Source organism: Vipera ursinii, assembly GCF_947247035.1.
Source record: "Vipera ursinii genome assembly, chromosome: 4".
In the NCBI taxonomy this organism is placed as follows: Eukaryota; Metazoa; Chordata; class Lepidosauria; order Squamata; family Viperidae; genus Vipera; species Vipera ursinii.
The window spans coordinates 64701515-64719518 of record NC_139514.1 but is presented as its reverse complement, the minus strand read 5'-3'; the positions used below and the strand labels follow the sequence as shown (position 1 = coordinate 64719518).

Sequence of the window (18004 nt, the reverse complement as noted above, 5' to 3'; positions counted from 1 at the left end):
TCAATTTCATAAAAACCTAGGGCTACCAGCTACTGTAAAAATGCAGTCACTAGTTGACAGCAGAGTTAATGTTTACTATGTTTACTATGTCTCTTTGCTGCCATCTTATGGTCATCTAGATCTGGTAGCCCTACTTGGACTTGACTGATTCATAACATTATTAAAAGGAATGATGCCCTGGAAAATGACCCAGAGGTTTTGTGCTATGTGATCATACACACGTTCATGTATAGCCAGCGGAAATTAATTCAAGATATATATATCGAATTATGGTTTTGATTTCATTTATTTTGGCTGAAAATACTTGGATGAATGTTTGATCACTCACGTATAACTCTAACACACTTATCCAGTAAAAGGAATGAGCTAATTGTTAAATTCAGTTCAACAAGTTCCTCATTAAGAACAAATTACTTGAGTTTGAAATCTGCTAATTTTCCAATCAGGGTAAGTGTTTGCACTTGTGATTTGGAAATAATTACCACAATGTATAACATCTTAACCTATGTAGAAGCTAATGAGAGAATTCATTTCTGTGGAATGAGAAAAAAGCTGAAATAATTTGTGATGTCCTATAGATTTTTATTAGCTAAACACTATGTCATTTGTACATCTGATAACTTTTACAGACAGTTCTAATTGTTCTTTCAAGTTGGTATGTATTTCACTCTGATTCCACAGAGAATGTTAATTTATGTTAGAATTATGTCTATCTTGATGCTGAGCAGTCATTTCAAACCTGGAAGAAATAAATTACATTATATTATCAACACAGATGTCACTATAACTAGCTTTAGACAACACAAAAAGTCAAATCCATATTATGGTTAAACATGATGTATGAACTCAGCCTTTGTGGAGTCATGTTTTATGGCTTAATATATGAACTCAATGTAGCCTAGCTATGATTAAATCATGGCTCAGAATCTTACTGCTTTGATCTCTATGTCAGCCTTCCCCAATTTGTGGCTTTCAAAGATGTAAATCTATGTTTTTAATTTAGACTGCACTGTTTTTAGTATAATGCTAAGAATGATATCTGTTCCATTTGGGGATGTAGTGAGATAACCTAAAATAGACAACTTTAAAGTTATTGCCACTTGAGTAGGAATGTCTGTTAGCTTCCATAAACCCAGCTGTTGGCCCTGCTGCTTATAGCCTTCCTGGAGGCATATCTGACCACAGTAAAAACAGGATTTTCCAAATATACCTTCGCATGGACTCTTCTTGATTTTAGTGAAAGCAGCAAAGAAAATTCACCATTAAGCAGAAAATACATTACTCTAAAAAAAAGACAGAAATCTATATTTGGAAATACATGGTAATACATCTCATTATAATTGGGAAGACTGTGACCAATTGTTTGTTTCACTTTTGCTTTGTTGTTGGGGACATCAGGGTCTCAGTTCTGCCTTCATGTGATTTCAATTCTTCAGATTAAGAGAGAAATTGATAGTGTCCAAATAAAATATTCAAATAAAATACTTTCCAAAACAAGATTCATGGCTGATTTAGGTCAACAGTTTTTATCTGGGGAAAAACGCTTTGCACCCTTATTTCTTCCTTAAGGATATATTTCAAGATATCATTTCCCCCCAAACAATGCAATTTACTAGTTTTAACCATTTTCGTTGTTTCTTCCTATTGCAGACTTAAAGCTATTTAATACAATTTTCGGTAATACAGAAGACCAATGCCAGTATGCTATCTTATGAAATTGTACCAAAAGAAAAAATGTGAGGAAGCAAGAAATTTGTTTAGGAACTGATAGCAGTAGCAGTGAATTTTATTACTGCTCTATTATTTTAAGCAGTGCTTTTTTTGTAAAAGAAAAAGGTGCCGGAACTCACACGTCATACAACCCGCCTTGCCTACCCTACAAGGTTCCATCCAAAAAAGGTGCCGGAACTCCGTTCTGAGCGTTCTATGACAAAAAAAGCCCTGATTTTAAGCCAGAATGAGTCTTCAACAAAATTTTGAATATTATTACGCTTATTTTCTGAGAATTTAGAGACATTTAATCAGAGATAAGTTCCGGTTTTCAAGATGAAAAGGATGCAGAGAAGTGAAAAAAAGAGCACATTAAATCAAAGTTTATGTCAGAATCCATTTATATCATATTCATAAATGGAATGTTTCAAACATTATCCCATGGATTCTGCCATCTCCCGAAGAGAAGAGAATAAATGTGTATTGAACCGGCAATAGGCATTTCAAAGGAAAGGAGAAGCCTTTTGAACTGGGGAAACAAAAGGGGGGGCTAGCATCTGGCTTTTGTCACGGAAGAGAGCAATAAACATGAAGGGTCCTAACTTCTTTTTTCCCCACAAGATGGATGATACGAGAGGAAGGATGGGGGACTGACCAAATGGGGATTAAGGGGGGTTAAACCGGGAACTCTTTATAAGGGTTTACTTCGTGGAAATATTAAGTCCTGTCTCGTTTCCTACAACCAAGCATGTCATAGTAAAGATTCTTTTTGGAATAGATTTGACTCCAAGAATTTTGTCTTCCTAAGACGTGGTTTGGGGTGGGTCCTGACAGTTTAGCTATTAGTTTTGCCAATTATCACAATGAGTCAAAACGCGACTAATACAAAACCATTTCTATAACGCAAATGGACAATTTAGAAGCAATGCTTGTTTTAATAAATATTACAAGAAAGGTAATTTTATAATGAATTATATGAATTATAGTAAAAATAATTATTATTCCAAGAAGATCCATGTACAACCATTTTGGGCTTAATTCCAGATAGCGTTGATCTCATGGCTTCATCTACTTTTCTTAAGTATTGATGCATTTTTCCATTTAGTCTGGTTTACTAGCAATAGTAGCAAAATTGGCATTTTCCTTTGAATCAGTGCAGCTGAACAGTCATTGTGGTCAATCTGTTTTCTATTGATGGAATTTTTGCTTCTAGAAATAGGAGCATTTAGTTCCATAAGGTTTGTCTTAGAGATCAGATTTGTAGGGTATTTAGCCCATAATTTACAATATCTATATAAATTAGTTTTTAACCTTTTTCTATCATGAACAAGCTTTTCAGTCTCCACCTTTTTATGTTACGTAGTCACAGCTAGATCTTCATTCTGTTCTAAATTCCGGATTGTTTTCAGCTGCATCTTGGGCTTTAATCATCTGTTAAAAATATTATTCTTGATGTTGTGATTCGATTCATGGGAAAGCCTACTGAACAAGAAGTGCTGCAGAAATACTCTCAATTAAGCATTTATTTTTCTTCAATTCATTCATATTTTATGACAGTTGCAGTGTCCCAGGATCATATGATTACCTTTTGCAACCTTTTGACAAGCAAAGTCAATGGGGAAGCCAGATTCACTTAGCATGTTACTAATTTTTCTTTTAATTCCATTTATATCCCGCCCTTCTCCGAAGACTCAGGGCGGCTTACAAGCTTAGCAGTAGCCTTCATTCTATGTATATGCCTGCTTATTAGGGCTTTCGCCCCCCCCCAAGCGGCATTATTACAAAGTCAGCTTAATTGCCCCCAACAATCTGGGTCCTCATTTTACCTACCTCGGAAGGATGGAAGGCTGAGTCAACCTTGAGCCTGGTGGGATGCGAACCTGCACTAATTGCAGGCAGCTGGTGTTACTTAAGGAGGCATTAGCCCACTGCTCCACCAAGGCTCTTTTAAGAATTTAACAACTGCAGGGATTCACTTAACAACTGTGGCAAGAAAGGTCATAAAATGGGGCAAATTTAATTTAACAAATGTCTCACTTAGCTTGGGCTAAATTGTGGTTGTGGGTCAAGGCCTACCTGTACTGTATGAAGAAATATTAATATTCAATTACTTTTAAATTTAATTTATATTCTGGTTCCATTTTGCTCTGTATTAGATTGTAATCCCCACTAAATTCCAAGGCCAACAGAAAGTCAAACAAGATGAACACCTCTGATCTACAATATAATCAAAGTCATGTCCATACAGAGCTAATTTCCATTTGGTGTGAATGGAACTTCCATTGAAATAGATGATACATACTGTATATGTAATGTTAGTTTGCAAATGGTTGTAAGTCGAGGACTAGCTGTATCATTTGTAATTGTTTCCAGAGAAGAATCCTTTAATTCTTTTAAAAATCAAAGGTATTTAAGGCCATTTCCTCAGTAGTGACTTACAGCACTGTCACACCACTTCTAGCCATTTTTAAAGTAATAAAACCAATTCCTAGAACACGAGTGTCAAACTTGCCATGTCACGTGACGTGTCACAACGTATCACTATTTTTTTTTGCATTGCCAGAGCTGGGGTGGGTGTGGCCTCTGTATGATGCAACTGGCCCACGGGCTGGCAATTTGACACCCCTGCTCTACAAGATGCATTAACTGAGGACATGGTCTTAGAGAAGATGAAGTGTTTTCTAACTTAATAACGTTAAAAGATTGTTATTTTTGCTTAGTTCTTAAAATTAGCTATTTGAATTCAATCTTTCAGATTTTGATGCAATGATATTTTTCCACAGAGCCAAATGCATCGACTGGGTTAAAAAACAAACAAAGAAAGCCAAAGTTAATTTGTCATTCTAGACTTGTGTTATTGTTACTAGGTTTTTCCTAGAAAATCATCTTGAAACTATAGCTCTAGTATCAATTTTCACTATTCTGAGATTGTATGAAATACCCATATTTTGATCAAATACAGGAAATAAAATCCTTGCCCTCTTATTTCTGTGTATCATCTACCTAAAAGAGAAAATTTCTCTTAAATATAATTTATATGCTCTCCAAATGGTCACTAGATGGCATACTAAATTTGCTTCCTACACCAACCAGGGAAGCGACTGAAGCCTGGGAAGCAGGCCCCAAGTCAGTCAACAGGAGTGCTGATTTACCACCAGCCTATCAAGTACTTAGACGGTGAGGGCTGGGCAGCACAAGCAAATGAGCTAATGATTTAAAAGCCAGCCATCAACACACCCCAATCAACTTCTCAAAAGCCACCTACAACAGGCACTATAAATACCATACACAGAACAAGACACACTGCTAGAGAGAAGTTTTCTGCAGATGGGCTCCAGAATGAGTCCGAAAGCTCAGAAGACAAAACCTCTGGTCCTGATGACCGACCCAGATCCTGCAACATTATCCTGGAATAAATATATTTACCTTCACTCATAAAGGTCATGTTGTTTTAACAATACATATTTTAATTGTACACTCTAGACAACTTATGACCCACTAAGTCATTGTTTTAGAGATTTCTTTACCAGATATATACAATGCTGCTCACTTCAGAAACACTTCGGATGTCTTCCTGAGACGCCATTAAAAGGAAGGCTTTTCTGCCACCTGTATATTTGTCCAAATAGGACAAATAGGGTAAGGGCTAATCTGAACTCAGGGCAGGAAAGAAGGCTGCAATTGAGAACTCTCCATCTGTGGGACTGAGAGAAGGAACTGTACAGAACAAGCTGGCCATACTACCTGGCCTTGTTCATTGACCAGAAACCACTCAGAGCAAGATGTCTTGAAATCTCCAAGCCCTGAGCCATGTAGGACATTAATCTTTGCAGGACTTTGAATTTTGATCACAAAATCCTGCAGATGGATTCCTTCTAGAAGTTGGGGAAGGGGAATCTGCATTTTTCCCCACCAGTTATCAATCAATTAGTGGGCAGAGAATTTACTTTGGATTTTTTTTCCCAAGAGAAAAATTGCACAGCCATTCTCCTGGGTTCTCACATCAGTGCACTTATCAGCCTCGCATGGCTGGCTGGAGAATTCTGGGAGTTGAAGTCCACCCATCTTAAGAGTTTCCAAGACTGAGAAACACTGTTCTAGAGAGTTTTACTATTTATTTCTCCTCTCAAAATTCCCAGAATTATGCTGTTGATCTTCAATGATGATGATGTTGGTGACAATAAAAATAGCACCTGTCCACTTTCTATCAATTTTGTCCCATTTCTACTTTAATGAAAGAAATTCCATATATGATCCATCACAAAATAGTTCTTACCTGCCTTATTGCAATCTTCACCCATTTTTTCTCACCCCACTCTGCAGAACACCTGATAAAATTCCAGGTAGTTGAAGGAAGTGATTATGCTTTCCTCTCAGGCTTCTCTTCTCCAGGTGAAATGTGTCTAACTTCCTGAACTCTTCATGGATTGAAACCAATCTCATTTGAAGATGAGGAGGAAAATGAAAAACAGGAGTGTTGTTTCCACCAACTTCATGGAAAAGTAATCCAGCTACGTTTCTCGGGACAGCCTAAAATTCACCATCCGTCCAAACGTTCATTTACTTTACAAATGAAGACCTTGGCTCTCTCCTTCCAATGAATGGCAGACATTAACCTATAATTTGCTGGAGAAATCGCCTTTCCAAAAATGCTACTTTTTGTTTAGCACAGAACATAGAATCATAAGGCTAGAAAGAGCCTCAGAGGTCTTCTAGTAATCTAGTTCAGTCTCCTGCTCAAGATAGGAGACCCTATACCATCCCAGGCAAATGGTTGTCTGGTCTATTCTTGAAAACCTCCAGTGATGAAACACCACAACTTTGGGAGGTAAGTCATTCCACTGTTTAATTATTTTCATTTTAAGGACATTACTTCCTAGTTCTAAGTTGGATCTCTCTTTAATAATATTCTACTGGGTACATCTAGACAGCACACTAAAAAGCAGAGACATCACCCTGCCAACAAAAGTGCGTATAGTCAAGGCTATGGTCTTCCCTGTTGCAATGTATGGCAGTGAAAGTTGGACCATAAAAAAGGCTGAGCGCCAAAGAATTGAGGCCTTTGAACTATGGTGCTGGAGAAGACTCCTGCAAGTCCCTTGGACTGCAAGGCGATCAAACCGGGCAGTCCTAGAGGAGATGAACCCTGACTGCTCTTTAGAAGGCCAGATCCTGAAGCTAAAACTCAAATACTTTGGCCATCTAATGAGAAGGAAGGACTCACTGGAGAAGAGCCTAATGCTGGGAAAGATTGAGGGCAATAGAAGAAGGGGACGACAGAGAATGAGGTGGCTGGATGGAGTCACTGAAGCAGTAGGCGTGAGCTTAAATGGACTCCAGAAGATGGTAGAGGACAGGAAGGCCTGGAGGAACGTTGTCCATAGGGTCGCGATGGGTCGGACACGACTTTGCAGCTAACAACAACATCTTGTCCTGTCCTCAGCTGCTTTGGGAAATAAGTCAATCCCCTCTCCAGTGTGAAACAAGCAAAATGTAAAATCTCCTCCACATGGAACGTGGCACCAGCACTCCTCTGCTTAACATAACTGAAAACTTAGGAACCAGGTGGTTACAGAAACTTGTCCCTGTTTTTAAAAGCCAAGTTCCTCCCACTCACATTTATATTTTTTGCCAGTTGCTGCTTTCACTCACTGCTCACATTCAAACCCACAGCATGCGTTTGTAAGTCACTTGAACTCATGGCTTGGTCGTGAGGGGGTACCAGAGGTCAGTCCCACATATGGCTGCTTTGTATCATTAGTAGAAGCTAAAAGACATAAAAGTAGCACATTAAAAATGAAAAGTATCCAGAAAGTAGCAGACAATATCAACAAGAGTTAGACAAGGCAGCTAAATTCAATATCCATATTCAAGGGCACTCTTCCTTGCGCTACTGACAAACAAGAGAACAGTGTCTTCCTTTTCAAATTTTCACATTCTGGAAGGATCCGCCTGCTGTTTGCTAACAACCATTAAATTTAAGGAATGTTTATGTTATAGAATCAAAGGGCTGGAAGGCATCTTGAAGGTCTTCTAGTCCAACCCCGTGCCCAAGACAGGGGACTCTATACAATCCCAGGTAAATGGTTTTCCAGTCTTTTCTTGAAAGCCTCCAAGGATAGAATACCCACAAATTCTGGAGGCAAGTCATTCCACTGGTTAATTGTTCTCCCTGTCAGGAGATTTTTCCTTAGTTCTAGCCTGGATATCCCTTTGATGAGCTTCCAGCCATCTTTTCGTGTCCTGGCATGTGTGTGCTTATGTCTCCACAAAATGTGATTGAAGCAATTATTTAGCTTAGAGAAGAAAAAGAAACCTTAAAAATTGGATTTGGTTTTTTTTTAATCCACTAAGGAGTAGCCATTTGAGAAGTAAAGAGACCAACACCCCAATTTTCTTTTGCCCATTCAGCTGAAGGGTTACAGAGGGACTTCTAAGTATTCCCCATACTGACAGTTCATGAGTGTTAATAGATGTGCAGGTAACTACTCTTAGGATCTCAAGAACCTTCACAGCTATTTAAGCCTTTTGCAAATTAACTGGAACTTAGCCTGAAGGGACACCAATGGAATTCTCTTAGTTTCTCCAGTATCAGCAACCCTGCCAAAGAAACAAGAAATGATGAAGAAAGAATCATCCTGTAACAGTGGATTGGCTTCCTTAGCACTTGGAGTGTGTCAAGTTCAGAGAAGGGGAGAAAGACATCCTGATTCAAAGTCTGAAGAATTGTTATTTATCAGGGTAGATGCCTTTTTCTTTCAAGCCATAACTTCAAGCACTTTCCTTGGGATGTGTGCCAAAGGAAAGGCTCTCTGAACTTGGTCTATTTCTTGCAGATATTTCATTACTCAAACTAGGTAACATCAACAGTGCTGATTATATTATCTAGTTTGGGTAATGAAACATCTGCAAGAAAACAGCCAAGCTCAGAGGACACCAAGGATCCCAAAATTGCCCTCTTTCTCTCTCTTCCTCCTCCTCTTTACCACAAACTCCACTCCCTTCTCACTGATATTGCTAGAATAGAAATAGAAATAGAATAGAATAACAGAGTTGGGAGGGACCTAGTCCAACCTCCCGTCCAAGCAGGAGAACCTACATCAATTCTGACAGATGGCAGTCCAGTCTCTTCTTGAAAGTTTTGGGAGACTTCTTATAGTTTTGGGAGACTTCAATCTACCATCCCCTGGGAGGCTCATCTGAGCTAGCTCGGGAGTTCATGGCTTCCATGACGGCCATGGACCTGACGCAAGTAATTTCTGAACCAACTCATGAGGGAGGCCACACCCTTGACCTGATTTTTTTATCTGGACGGTGGTTGGATGATCTTGGTGGGGGCTCTCCATTTATTATGCCCCTGTCATGGACCGATCATCACCTCTTGCGGCTGGTCTTCCGTTTTGCCACCCCCCGCCGTGGGGGTACGGAGCCAATTAGATGGTACCGCCCCAGACGCTTAATGGATCCTGATAGATTCCAAGCAGCGCTGGGGTCCCCACCTGCCTCTATTGCTCACAACTTGGCGGATGCCTTAGTGGAAGCCTGGGAAAGGGCAGCCACTGAGGCACTTGACCGGGTTGTACCCTTGCGGCCCCTGACCCGGTGCAGATCCCAGCGAGCTCCATGGTTCTCCACGGAGCTCCGGGAGATGAAGTGTCAGAAACGGGGCCTAGAGAGCTGCTGGAGGTCTAGCCGATCTAAATCCGACCGGTTGCGGTTAAGAACCCATATTAGGTCTTATCTCGCAGCGATGAGGGTGGCGAGGTGTAATTACTTCTCCACCCTCATCGCGTCCGCAGATAATCGCCCGGCCGCCCTGTTTAGGGTGACTCGCTCCCTTCTTAATCAGGAGGTGAGGGAGGATCCCTTGCAGGGTCGTGCCGAGGAATTTAGTCAACATCTGTCGGATAAAATCGCTCGGATTCGGACCGGTTTGGACTCCAGCTGGGCAGAGTCTGGCGAACAGGACACGGGCGGTCTTGTCAATGTTATCTGGGAGGAGTTTGATTCTGTGACCCCTGATGAAGTGGACAGGATTATGGAGAGGCTGAGCTCCACCACATGTTTATTGGATCCGTGCCCTTCCTGGCTGGTTTATGCAGCTAGGGAGAGGACACGAGGCTGGCTCCAGGTGGTCATATCCGCTTCTTTGAGTGAGGGTTATTTCCCCACCGTCTTGAAGGAGGCGGTGGTGAGGCCTCTCCTCAAGAAGCCTGCCTTGGACCCAGCTGTATTGAACAACTTTCGTCCAGTCTCCAACCTTCGCTTTCTTGCAAAGGTTGTTGAGAGTGTGGTGGCGCATCAGCTCCCTCTGGTCCTGGATGAAGCGGATTATCTGGACCCCTACCAATCGGGTTTCAGGCCCGGGTACAGCACGGAGACGGCATTGGTCGCTCTGGTGAATGATCTCTGGAGGGCTCGGGATAGGGGATATTCCTCTGTCCTAGTCCTATTAGACCTCTCGGCGGCTTTCGATACCATCGACCATGGTATCTTGCTGCGGCGTCTCAGGGGATTGGGAGTGGGAGGCACAGTTCTTCAGTGGTTCTCCTCCTATCTCCTGGGTCGCTCGCAGTTGGTGTTGGCAGGGGGGCAGAGATCGGCCCCTAGGTCTCTCGTTTGTGGAGTTCCTCAGGGGTCGGTTCTCTTACCTCTCCTGTTCAACATCTACATGAAACCGCTGGGTGAGATCATTCGTGGTTTTGGAGTTGGGTATCATCAATATGCTGATGATACCCAACTTTTCATTTTGACCCCAAACCACCCCAGTGATGCCCTCGCTGTGATGTCCCATTGCCTGGAGGCGGTTCGGGTCTGGATGGGGAGGAACAGACTTCAACTCAACCCTGACAAGACTGAGTGGCTGTACATTCCGGCATCCCGGGACATTCAAAATGTTCCACCGCTTTCTATGGGGGGTGAGCTCTTACCCCCCGTGGATAGGGCTCACAACTTGGGAGTCCTCCTAGACTCACGACTTACCCTGGAAGACCATATAGTAGCCGTGACTAGGGGGGCTTTCACCCAGGTTCGCCTGGTGCGCCAGTTGCGGCCCTATCTGGACCGGGATGCCCTGTGCACGGTCACTCATGCGCTCGTGACCTCTCGCCTAGACTATTGTAATGCTCTCTACATGGGGCTTCCCTTGAAGACCACTCGGAGGCTCCAACTGGTACAGAATGCGGCCGCGAGAGTTGTCTTGGAAGTTTCCCGGTACTCCCATGTTACACCTTTGCTCCGCGAGCTGCATTGGTTACCAGTTGTCTTCCGGGTGAGGTTCAAGGTCTTGGTTATGATCTTTAAGTCCTTACATGGCATGGGTCCGGGATACCTCGAGGACCACCTGCTGCCGGCGTCAACTCCCCTCCGCCCTGTGCGTTCCCACAGAGAGGGCCTCCTCAGGGTGCCTCCAGTCAGGGAATGTCGACTGGTGGCCCCCAGGGGGAGGGCCTTCTCTGTGGGTGCCCCGGCACTATGGAACCAACTGCCGGTTGAGCTCCAGATGGCATCGGACCTCCGATCCTTCCGTCGCGGGTTGAAGACCCACTTGTTTGAGTTAGCTGGTCTGGCCTGAAGGGGAATATGGGTTTTTTAATTGGTTTTATTATTTTACTATTGCTGTATTTTAATTGGGCACAGTTTAATTTTCTTTTAATTTTTGTATACCTATTTATATATGCCCTGTGAACCGCCCTGAGTCCCTAGGGAGAAGGGTGGTATAGAAATCCAATAAATGAAATGAATGAAATGAAATGAAAGCCTCCAGTGATGAAGCTCCCACAACTTCTGAAGGCAATCTGTGCCTTTGGTTGATTGTTCTCACTGTCAGAAAAATGCTCCTTACTCCTAGGTTGAATTTCTCCTTGATCAGTTTCCATCCATTATTCCTTGTCTGGCCTTCAGGTGTTTTGGAAAATAGGTTGATGCCCTCCTTTGTGACAGCCCCTCAAATAATGGAACACTGCTATCGTGTCATCCCTGGTCCTTCTCTTCACTAAACAAGCCATGCCCAGTTCCTGTAACCGTTCTCAATCATCTTTGTTGCTCTTCTCTGCAGTCTTTCTAGAGTCTCAACATCTTTTTTATAGTGCGGTGAACAAAACTGGTTGCAGTATTCTAAGTGTGGTCTTACTAAGGCTTTATAAAGTGATATTAGTACCTCACACAATCTTGATGGAATCAGTCTGTTAATGCAAATTAGGATTGCATTGGCTTTTTTGGCTGCCACCACATAGTTGGCTCATATTTAATTGATTGTGCACTAAGACTCCAAGATCCCTCTCACAGTTACTGCTATTAAGCCTGGTTCAACCCAATCTGTTGTACTTTTTTTTGCCTAAGTGTAGGAATTTACTTTTCTCTGTAGTGAATTTCATTTTGTTAGATAGGGCCGAGTTCAGGTTTGTCAAGATCCATCTGGGTCTTGAGCCTAACATCTACTAATTTAGTCACTTTGTCAAAGAATTCAAATAAGATTGGTTTGGCATGATCTGTTTTTAACAAACCCATGCTGACTTTTAGTTATTATTTTACTTGTTTCTAGATGTTTGCAGATCTGTTTTTTTATTATCTTTTCCAGTCTCTTCTGGGTATTGATGTTAGGCTGATTGGTCTGTAGTTTCCTGGGTCTGTTCCCCCCCCTTTTTTTTTGAAGATGGGAACCACATTTCCTCAATGCCTTCCACAATGCAGCGCTTCTAATATACTTGAAAAGTTCTTTAAAATTCAGGGAGATATTCAGATGTATCTGCCTTGAAAGTAGCCCATGTTGAACTGCATAGCACAGTCACACATCAGGAGTTGACCACAGGAAATGGTTTGTGACATTATGACATTTTGTATTATGTTATAAAATGCTTTATGATAATTTTTATGTCATAATTGTTTATAAAATTTGCCAATTTTCAGTTCCATAAAAGGCATGAGTCCCGGATTTAGAACAATTCAGTAAGCTGGCTTGTTTGGTGTTGAAAAAATGTTGCCATATGCACTGTTTCGCCCAGTTAAAAGTTATAGACATGAGTTTAGTAGTATTTAGATATTGCCAAGCAAATTATTCAGGTAAATTATATTTCTATTTTCCCTTTATATTTACTGCATTGTTGTTGATGTTGTCCATTTTTTTGTTGAAAGTTTTTTTTTATGTCTATGCCCAATACAGTGACATACAATCATACAAAATCACTTTTTTTACTCTATCCTTGAACTAGAGCAGTGGTTCCCAACCTTTTCTATACCCCGCACTCCTATAATGCTTCTGATAACACTCGCACTCCTTACAAAAGTTTGAAATAATGGCAATGAATTATGCATATACACTCTAATTTTAAAAACCCAAGTTTTCACACCCCCTGGAATATAGTCTTGCACCCCCAAGGGTTGCGAGCACCCCTGGTTGGGAACCCCTGATGTAGACTATATTTTCTCATTTTAAAGATTTTATATTCATGTCTCTGATTTCCTGAAACACAGGAATTGGTGTAAAATGTAATTCAAAAATGAGATAATTTTATAATATTAGTCTCCAACAGGCAAATTAATATGAAACAAATTAAAAATTTGAACTGCTTAGCCTGAAAGTTTGCTAATTGGTTGAACTAACTCCATACTTTTTGGGAGATGACTCTCAACCTAGTAATCAGAATGACCGTTAGATAGTACAATGACAGTCAGAATTGAGATATAGAAATCTCTATACCATCTAACCATCTTCTGGATTTCTGGAGTACATATATGGTAATCCTAGAGACCGATCTTAAACTGCACTGGTGCATATTTATATATTTTTGTTACAGCTGCTAAAATTCTGCTCCTTTCCTTAGATTCTTAAGATATTAAAAACAGCTAGTGCTTGCATGTGTGCTCACATATATGATGCATATATTCGTTATTACCACTGCTTATTTGGATAATAAAAATTACTAAGCGAACGTGGGTTCCAAATACATTACAGTGGACTTCGCAGTTAACTTGTACATTATTTTTCTCCTGAGGATACAGTTGAACGTAGTACCTCTTGCTTTCCAAGGACAGGCTTCTGAAGACCGAGCAAACGGGAGAAGAGCTTCAATTAATAAGCAAAAGAAGAAGGGTTTATTTGTACGTCAATCCCGAGCGTACGAACATCTCATCTTCACCTTGAAACCCCGCTAGGCCCGTACACTACCATTTGCGCTTGCGCGCTTTTTTTGGGGGGGTTGTTTTTGTGTGTGTGTGTGTGTGTGTGTGTGTGTGTCATGGTGATAGTAGGCGGGGCTTAGGTAGGCGGGGCATTCAGGAAAGCAAGAGGGCGGCCGGTGGATGTTGGCTTTTGATTATCCAGTCAGAAGACTGGGTGCGCTCGGAAGGCGGGCGTTTCTTAAATAGCCGGCGACGTCGGGGCGGGCTGAGCAGCTACGAGGGGGGCGGGGCGAGGGCGGGGGGCGCGGCATAACACGTCCTCTCGCTTTCTCTTGTAGGTTACGGGGAGGAATGGAGAGCGGAGCGGCGGCGAAAACAACACCAACTGTTGCTGATGCTCGCACCTCTCCCGCGCGTTCCACTGGCCGCGGGGAGTTATTAAGCCGTCGCGAGCGTCTCCCCGCCCCCTCCGCGCGCTGTTTATGTGCGTGAGCCTCCCTGCGCGTCGCCAGGCGGTTGCTTGGCCGGTTCGACCGGGGCCCTGTTGACGTCCGCGGCGGCGGCGGCGGCGGCGGCGGCCTGGCATATCCGCGCACCTAAGCCGCTTCCTCAACTCCGGTAAAGGAACCATGCGGCTATGTGGGGCGCTACTAAAAAGCCCCATCCCCAAACAAATCGAATACTACTCCCGCTTTTCCCCGTCGCCGCTCTCTATTAAGCAGTTCCTGGACTTTGGTGAGTGATCAAAGCGGCACCTGTGCGGTCACAGCGCGCGCGCGCAACTACCATCTTCTCTTCTCCACCGCCCAACTAAGAATTTTTGATTCAATTTTGGACCTGGAGAGAAAGATACTCCCCCTCTGCTCTCTTTGACGTCATCACGTTTGGGCAGGTAGGGGGGCTGGAGACAAGGCAGTGCTGCTACGGGTAGGATTTAAGGAGACGTCACTGAGTGGGGAGTGAGTACCGTATACGGCAGCGTTTCCCAACCTTAGGAACTTGAAGATGCGTGGACTTCAACTCCCAGAATTCCCCAGCCAGCATAGCTGGCTGGGGAATTCTGGGAGTTGAAGTCCACGCATCTTCAAGTTCCTAAGGTTGGAAAACGCTGGTATACGGTATTAGTCTGGGAATTTAGAAGGCAGCTTGGAACCTGCTGCAGGAAAACAAGCTCAACAGATGGTTTTTTTCCCCCCTCCTACTACATAAAGAGTGCGGAAAGCTCCTAGCTCTTGTACGTCAAAACTGCTTCGAAGTTCTCCATAGGTCTCTCGTCCAGAGAGCGAACTGGAAGTGAAAAGAAATATTGCTTTACTTAGCCAGCACTCTGCATCTTCATGCTATGTCCTGGACCTGTTCGTTATTGAATTTCAGTTTCCTAAATCTTTTTTTTTTTCCTTCCAGCTGTGCAACAGCTTTTTTCAAGTTCAAGTGTTAACACTGCCCAAACTAAGCAAGCAATCATACTTTTTACTCAGGCCTGCAAAGCCTAGGTTAGAGTTAGTGCTACTTGTGTTTTCAGTATTGTGCTAGTTACGCAAGAGTCTTCAACCATCAATCTTATATACGAGTTTGGTGATTTAGGGTATGCAATGTTGTATTTGTGTTCTGATCCAACTGTACTTGGGTTGCAGTACAGCAGCTCATTAGAGGAAATTTGTAACTCAGAGGAAATTGGAGTTCAAGGTGAATGGAATTCAGGAGAAACAAAAATGGATTGGCTTTCAGGACAATTCTTATTTGAAGAATTATTTAAATCCTTTACTTTGGTTTCAAATGAGAACATAGTGAGCAGCCTGATTTAAACTAATTTGAACGTAGTTTGACTTACCTGAATATTACGTTTTTAGTATTTTGATATAATGTGCAGAAATGAATTTGCTTTGTGCAGTGCTGTTTGATTTGGGTAAGTCAGCAATTCATGTTGTCTTTTTTAAAAAATCAGTTCCTTGGCCATTCCAGGTTCTTAATATTGTATTTCTTTCACACAACTGCCAAACAGTCCTTGGTCTTTTACCAACTTTGACGCTGAAGAGCTGATGGGAGTTTTGCACATTCCCGTTCACCTTTGCAGCCTTAGAAGTAAAATACCATTATTGAGGTGTGACCGAGATGATCAAGGATAATTATTTGCGCTGGATATTTAAAATGGACTATCTATAGCATGGACTGATTGGTGGATCAAGAATTTAGATGAGAAAAAAACTCTATTTTCACTATTTTATTTTATGCATTTAAATACATCTTTCTGAGAAGGGGCTCACCAGCTTCTCAAACAATGCATAAATATTGAAAATGCTTGGCCTAAATATAATTCTTACATATTTATTTTGTTCCATAGTTCTTGTTAGGATCAGTTTAGTGGTTAAAGTACCAAACTACAAACCAGAATATTATGTTTGTTACTCCTGCATTAGGCATGGCAAGCCAGCTGGGTGACCTTAGGCCAGTCGCTCTCCCAGCTCAACTCACCTCACAATATTGTTGTGTGGAAATAGGAGGAGTATTAGGTGTGTTCACTGCCTCAGGTTATTTATAAAAATAATAAAGACAGCATATAAATAATATTTTATGCAAAATGTTTAATAAAATTAATCTTTAAGAGGTTACAATACTTTTGTGATATAAATCATAAAATAGGTAAATCATAAACATTAATATTCATTTCTGTATTCAGAATTCTTGGGAATCTGAAACTAAAAGAGTCACTTATCTAAATTGAGTGTAAATAAGTAAAAGTAGAGCTATTTGGAAAGGCTTCAAACTCAAGTATCTAGTGCTGATTTAATCCAAATGTAAAGATTAGATTAAATATTAACCAGCTGTGTTCTATTTCTAAAGGGTTTTTTATTATAAAGGTGAAAAGGTACTTAATTGGCTAAAAATAATTCCATCAATTTTAGTATTTATTTTTAAAAATATTTTAATATTTAGTAGTGTCATCAACATTGCAAAATGGTACCAAACTACTGAAAACCTCTGAAAATTATTGAGTTCATATTGCTTATACTGAAAACATTTCATTTAATTTTATGAAATAAAAAATATTAAAATATTCATAATTTCTCTGATTTGAAAAACAAGTGTGACAAAAGTGACATTAGTAACCATAATCATTCATAAATATTTTCACGATCAGATCTTGTTTTATTATATGAAGCAGGTTGTGCCCATGTTGAATTCCTTGTGCTTGGATTAAAAAATGATCTTCAGTTGTAGAATACATTCCAATTTCATTTATGATTATCACAATATAAAAAGTAGGAAATTTTGAAAGCTTAATGGCTTTCATTAGTAAAAACTTCACCTGCTCAGATAATCTGGGGAACAGAAGTAGTTGAAAATAATAAATGGCATAGATGATTAGTGGAATGCCTTCAGCTACTCACTATACTATATTTGTACAAATATCACATGATCAGAATTGAAGCTAATTCGCATTGTATTTTAAAAGAATATCCTTTAGTGGTAGGGCTGTGCAGGAGTCAGTTGAAAATGTGTACGATACCTATCTACAAGTCTTTAAGCCATTTCATTTCCTGGAATATCCTGCCAATGCTGAGGGCAGTTTCATGAGCTTTGGAAAAGAAGCTGTGGTTTCAAGGAGTTGCATATAGGTGCTACATAAGCACCCCTTATGTGCTCCAAGTTACCTTTTTGCTTTTGCTTTGAATCCAAAGTGCCACTAGTCCTTCTGAATGATAAATAATGAACAAATTGTATATATCAGTTCAACATTGCTCTTGCCCATTGGTTTTATGGTCACAATTGGTAACAAATGTTCTTGGTTGCCAAATGAGGTGCTTAGCAAAATTCCTAGCTCTTTCATTTGTTAGGGCAGTGTGCCGCGAGATGTTGCCTGGTGTGCCGTGGGAAAAATTGAAAAAACACTGACCTAGGAGACAGCGGTGAGAGGAGGAGGAGGAGGAGGAGGAGGAACAGCCGCGGGCGGAGCGGCGCTGCAAGACTCTCTGGCAGGGAGCGCTGGGCACCGGAGCCTTGGCTAAGCTGACGGCCCTACTTCGCTGGAAGCAAAAACCCGGGAAATAATAAGTTGGAAGGGACCTTGGAGGTCATCTAGTCTAACCCCTTGAGAACACAGGCCATCCTCGACTTACGACCGTTCATGTAGCGACCATGGGGAGGTCCAACGGTGCGGAAAACGGTGGAGTGC

At 41.5% G+C, this 18004-nt stretch overlaps 1 protein-coding gene and 1 long non-coding RNA gene across 10 annotated transcripts in view; one reads left to right on the top strand and one right to left on the bottom strand.

The window, feature by feature from the left end:
* Positions 1–569: 569 nt before the first annotated feature.
* LOC310640490 lies at positions 570–13860 on the bottom strand. The gene is made up of 3 exons (XR_014492541.1): positions 13724–13860; positions 7328–7477; positions 570–739 (listed from the first exon to the last, which is right to left on the bottom strand). It is a non-coding gene; the product is annotated as an uncharacterized lncRNA (long non-coding RNA).
* Positions 13861–14093: 233 nt separating this feature from the next.
* Positions 14094–18004, top strand: part of PDK3 (pyruvate dehydrogenase kinase 3) — a 40150-nt gene continuing 36239 nt past the window's right edge. For all 9 annotated transcript variants that reach the window (XM_083362072.1, XM_083362067.1, XM_083362066.1 and 6 more), the window contains exon 1: positions 14094–14565. In XM_083362072.1, coding sequence (XP_083218198.1) covers positions 14460–14565 — 106 coding nt within the window. In that variant the 5' untranslated portion in view covers positions 14094–14459. The remainder of the gene's footprint in view (positions 14566–18004) is intronic.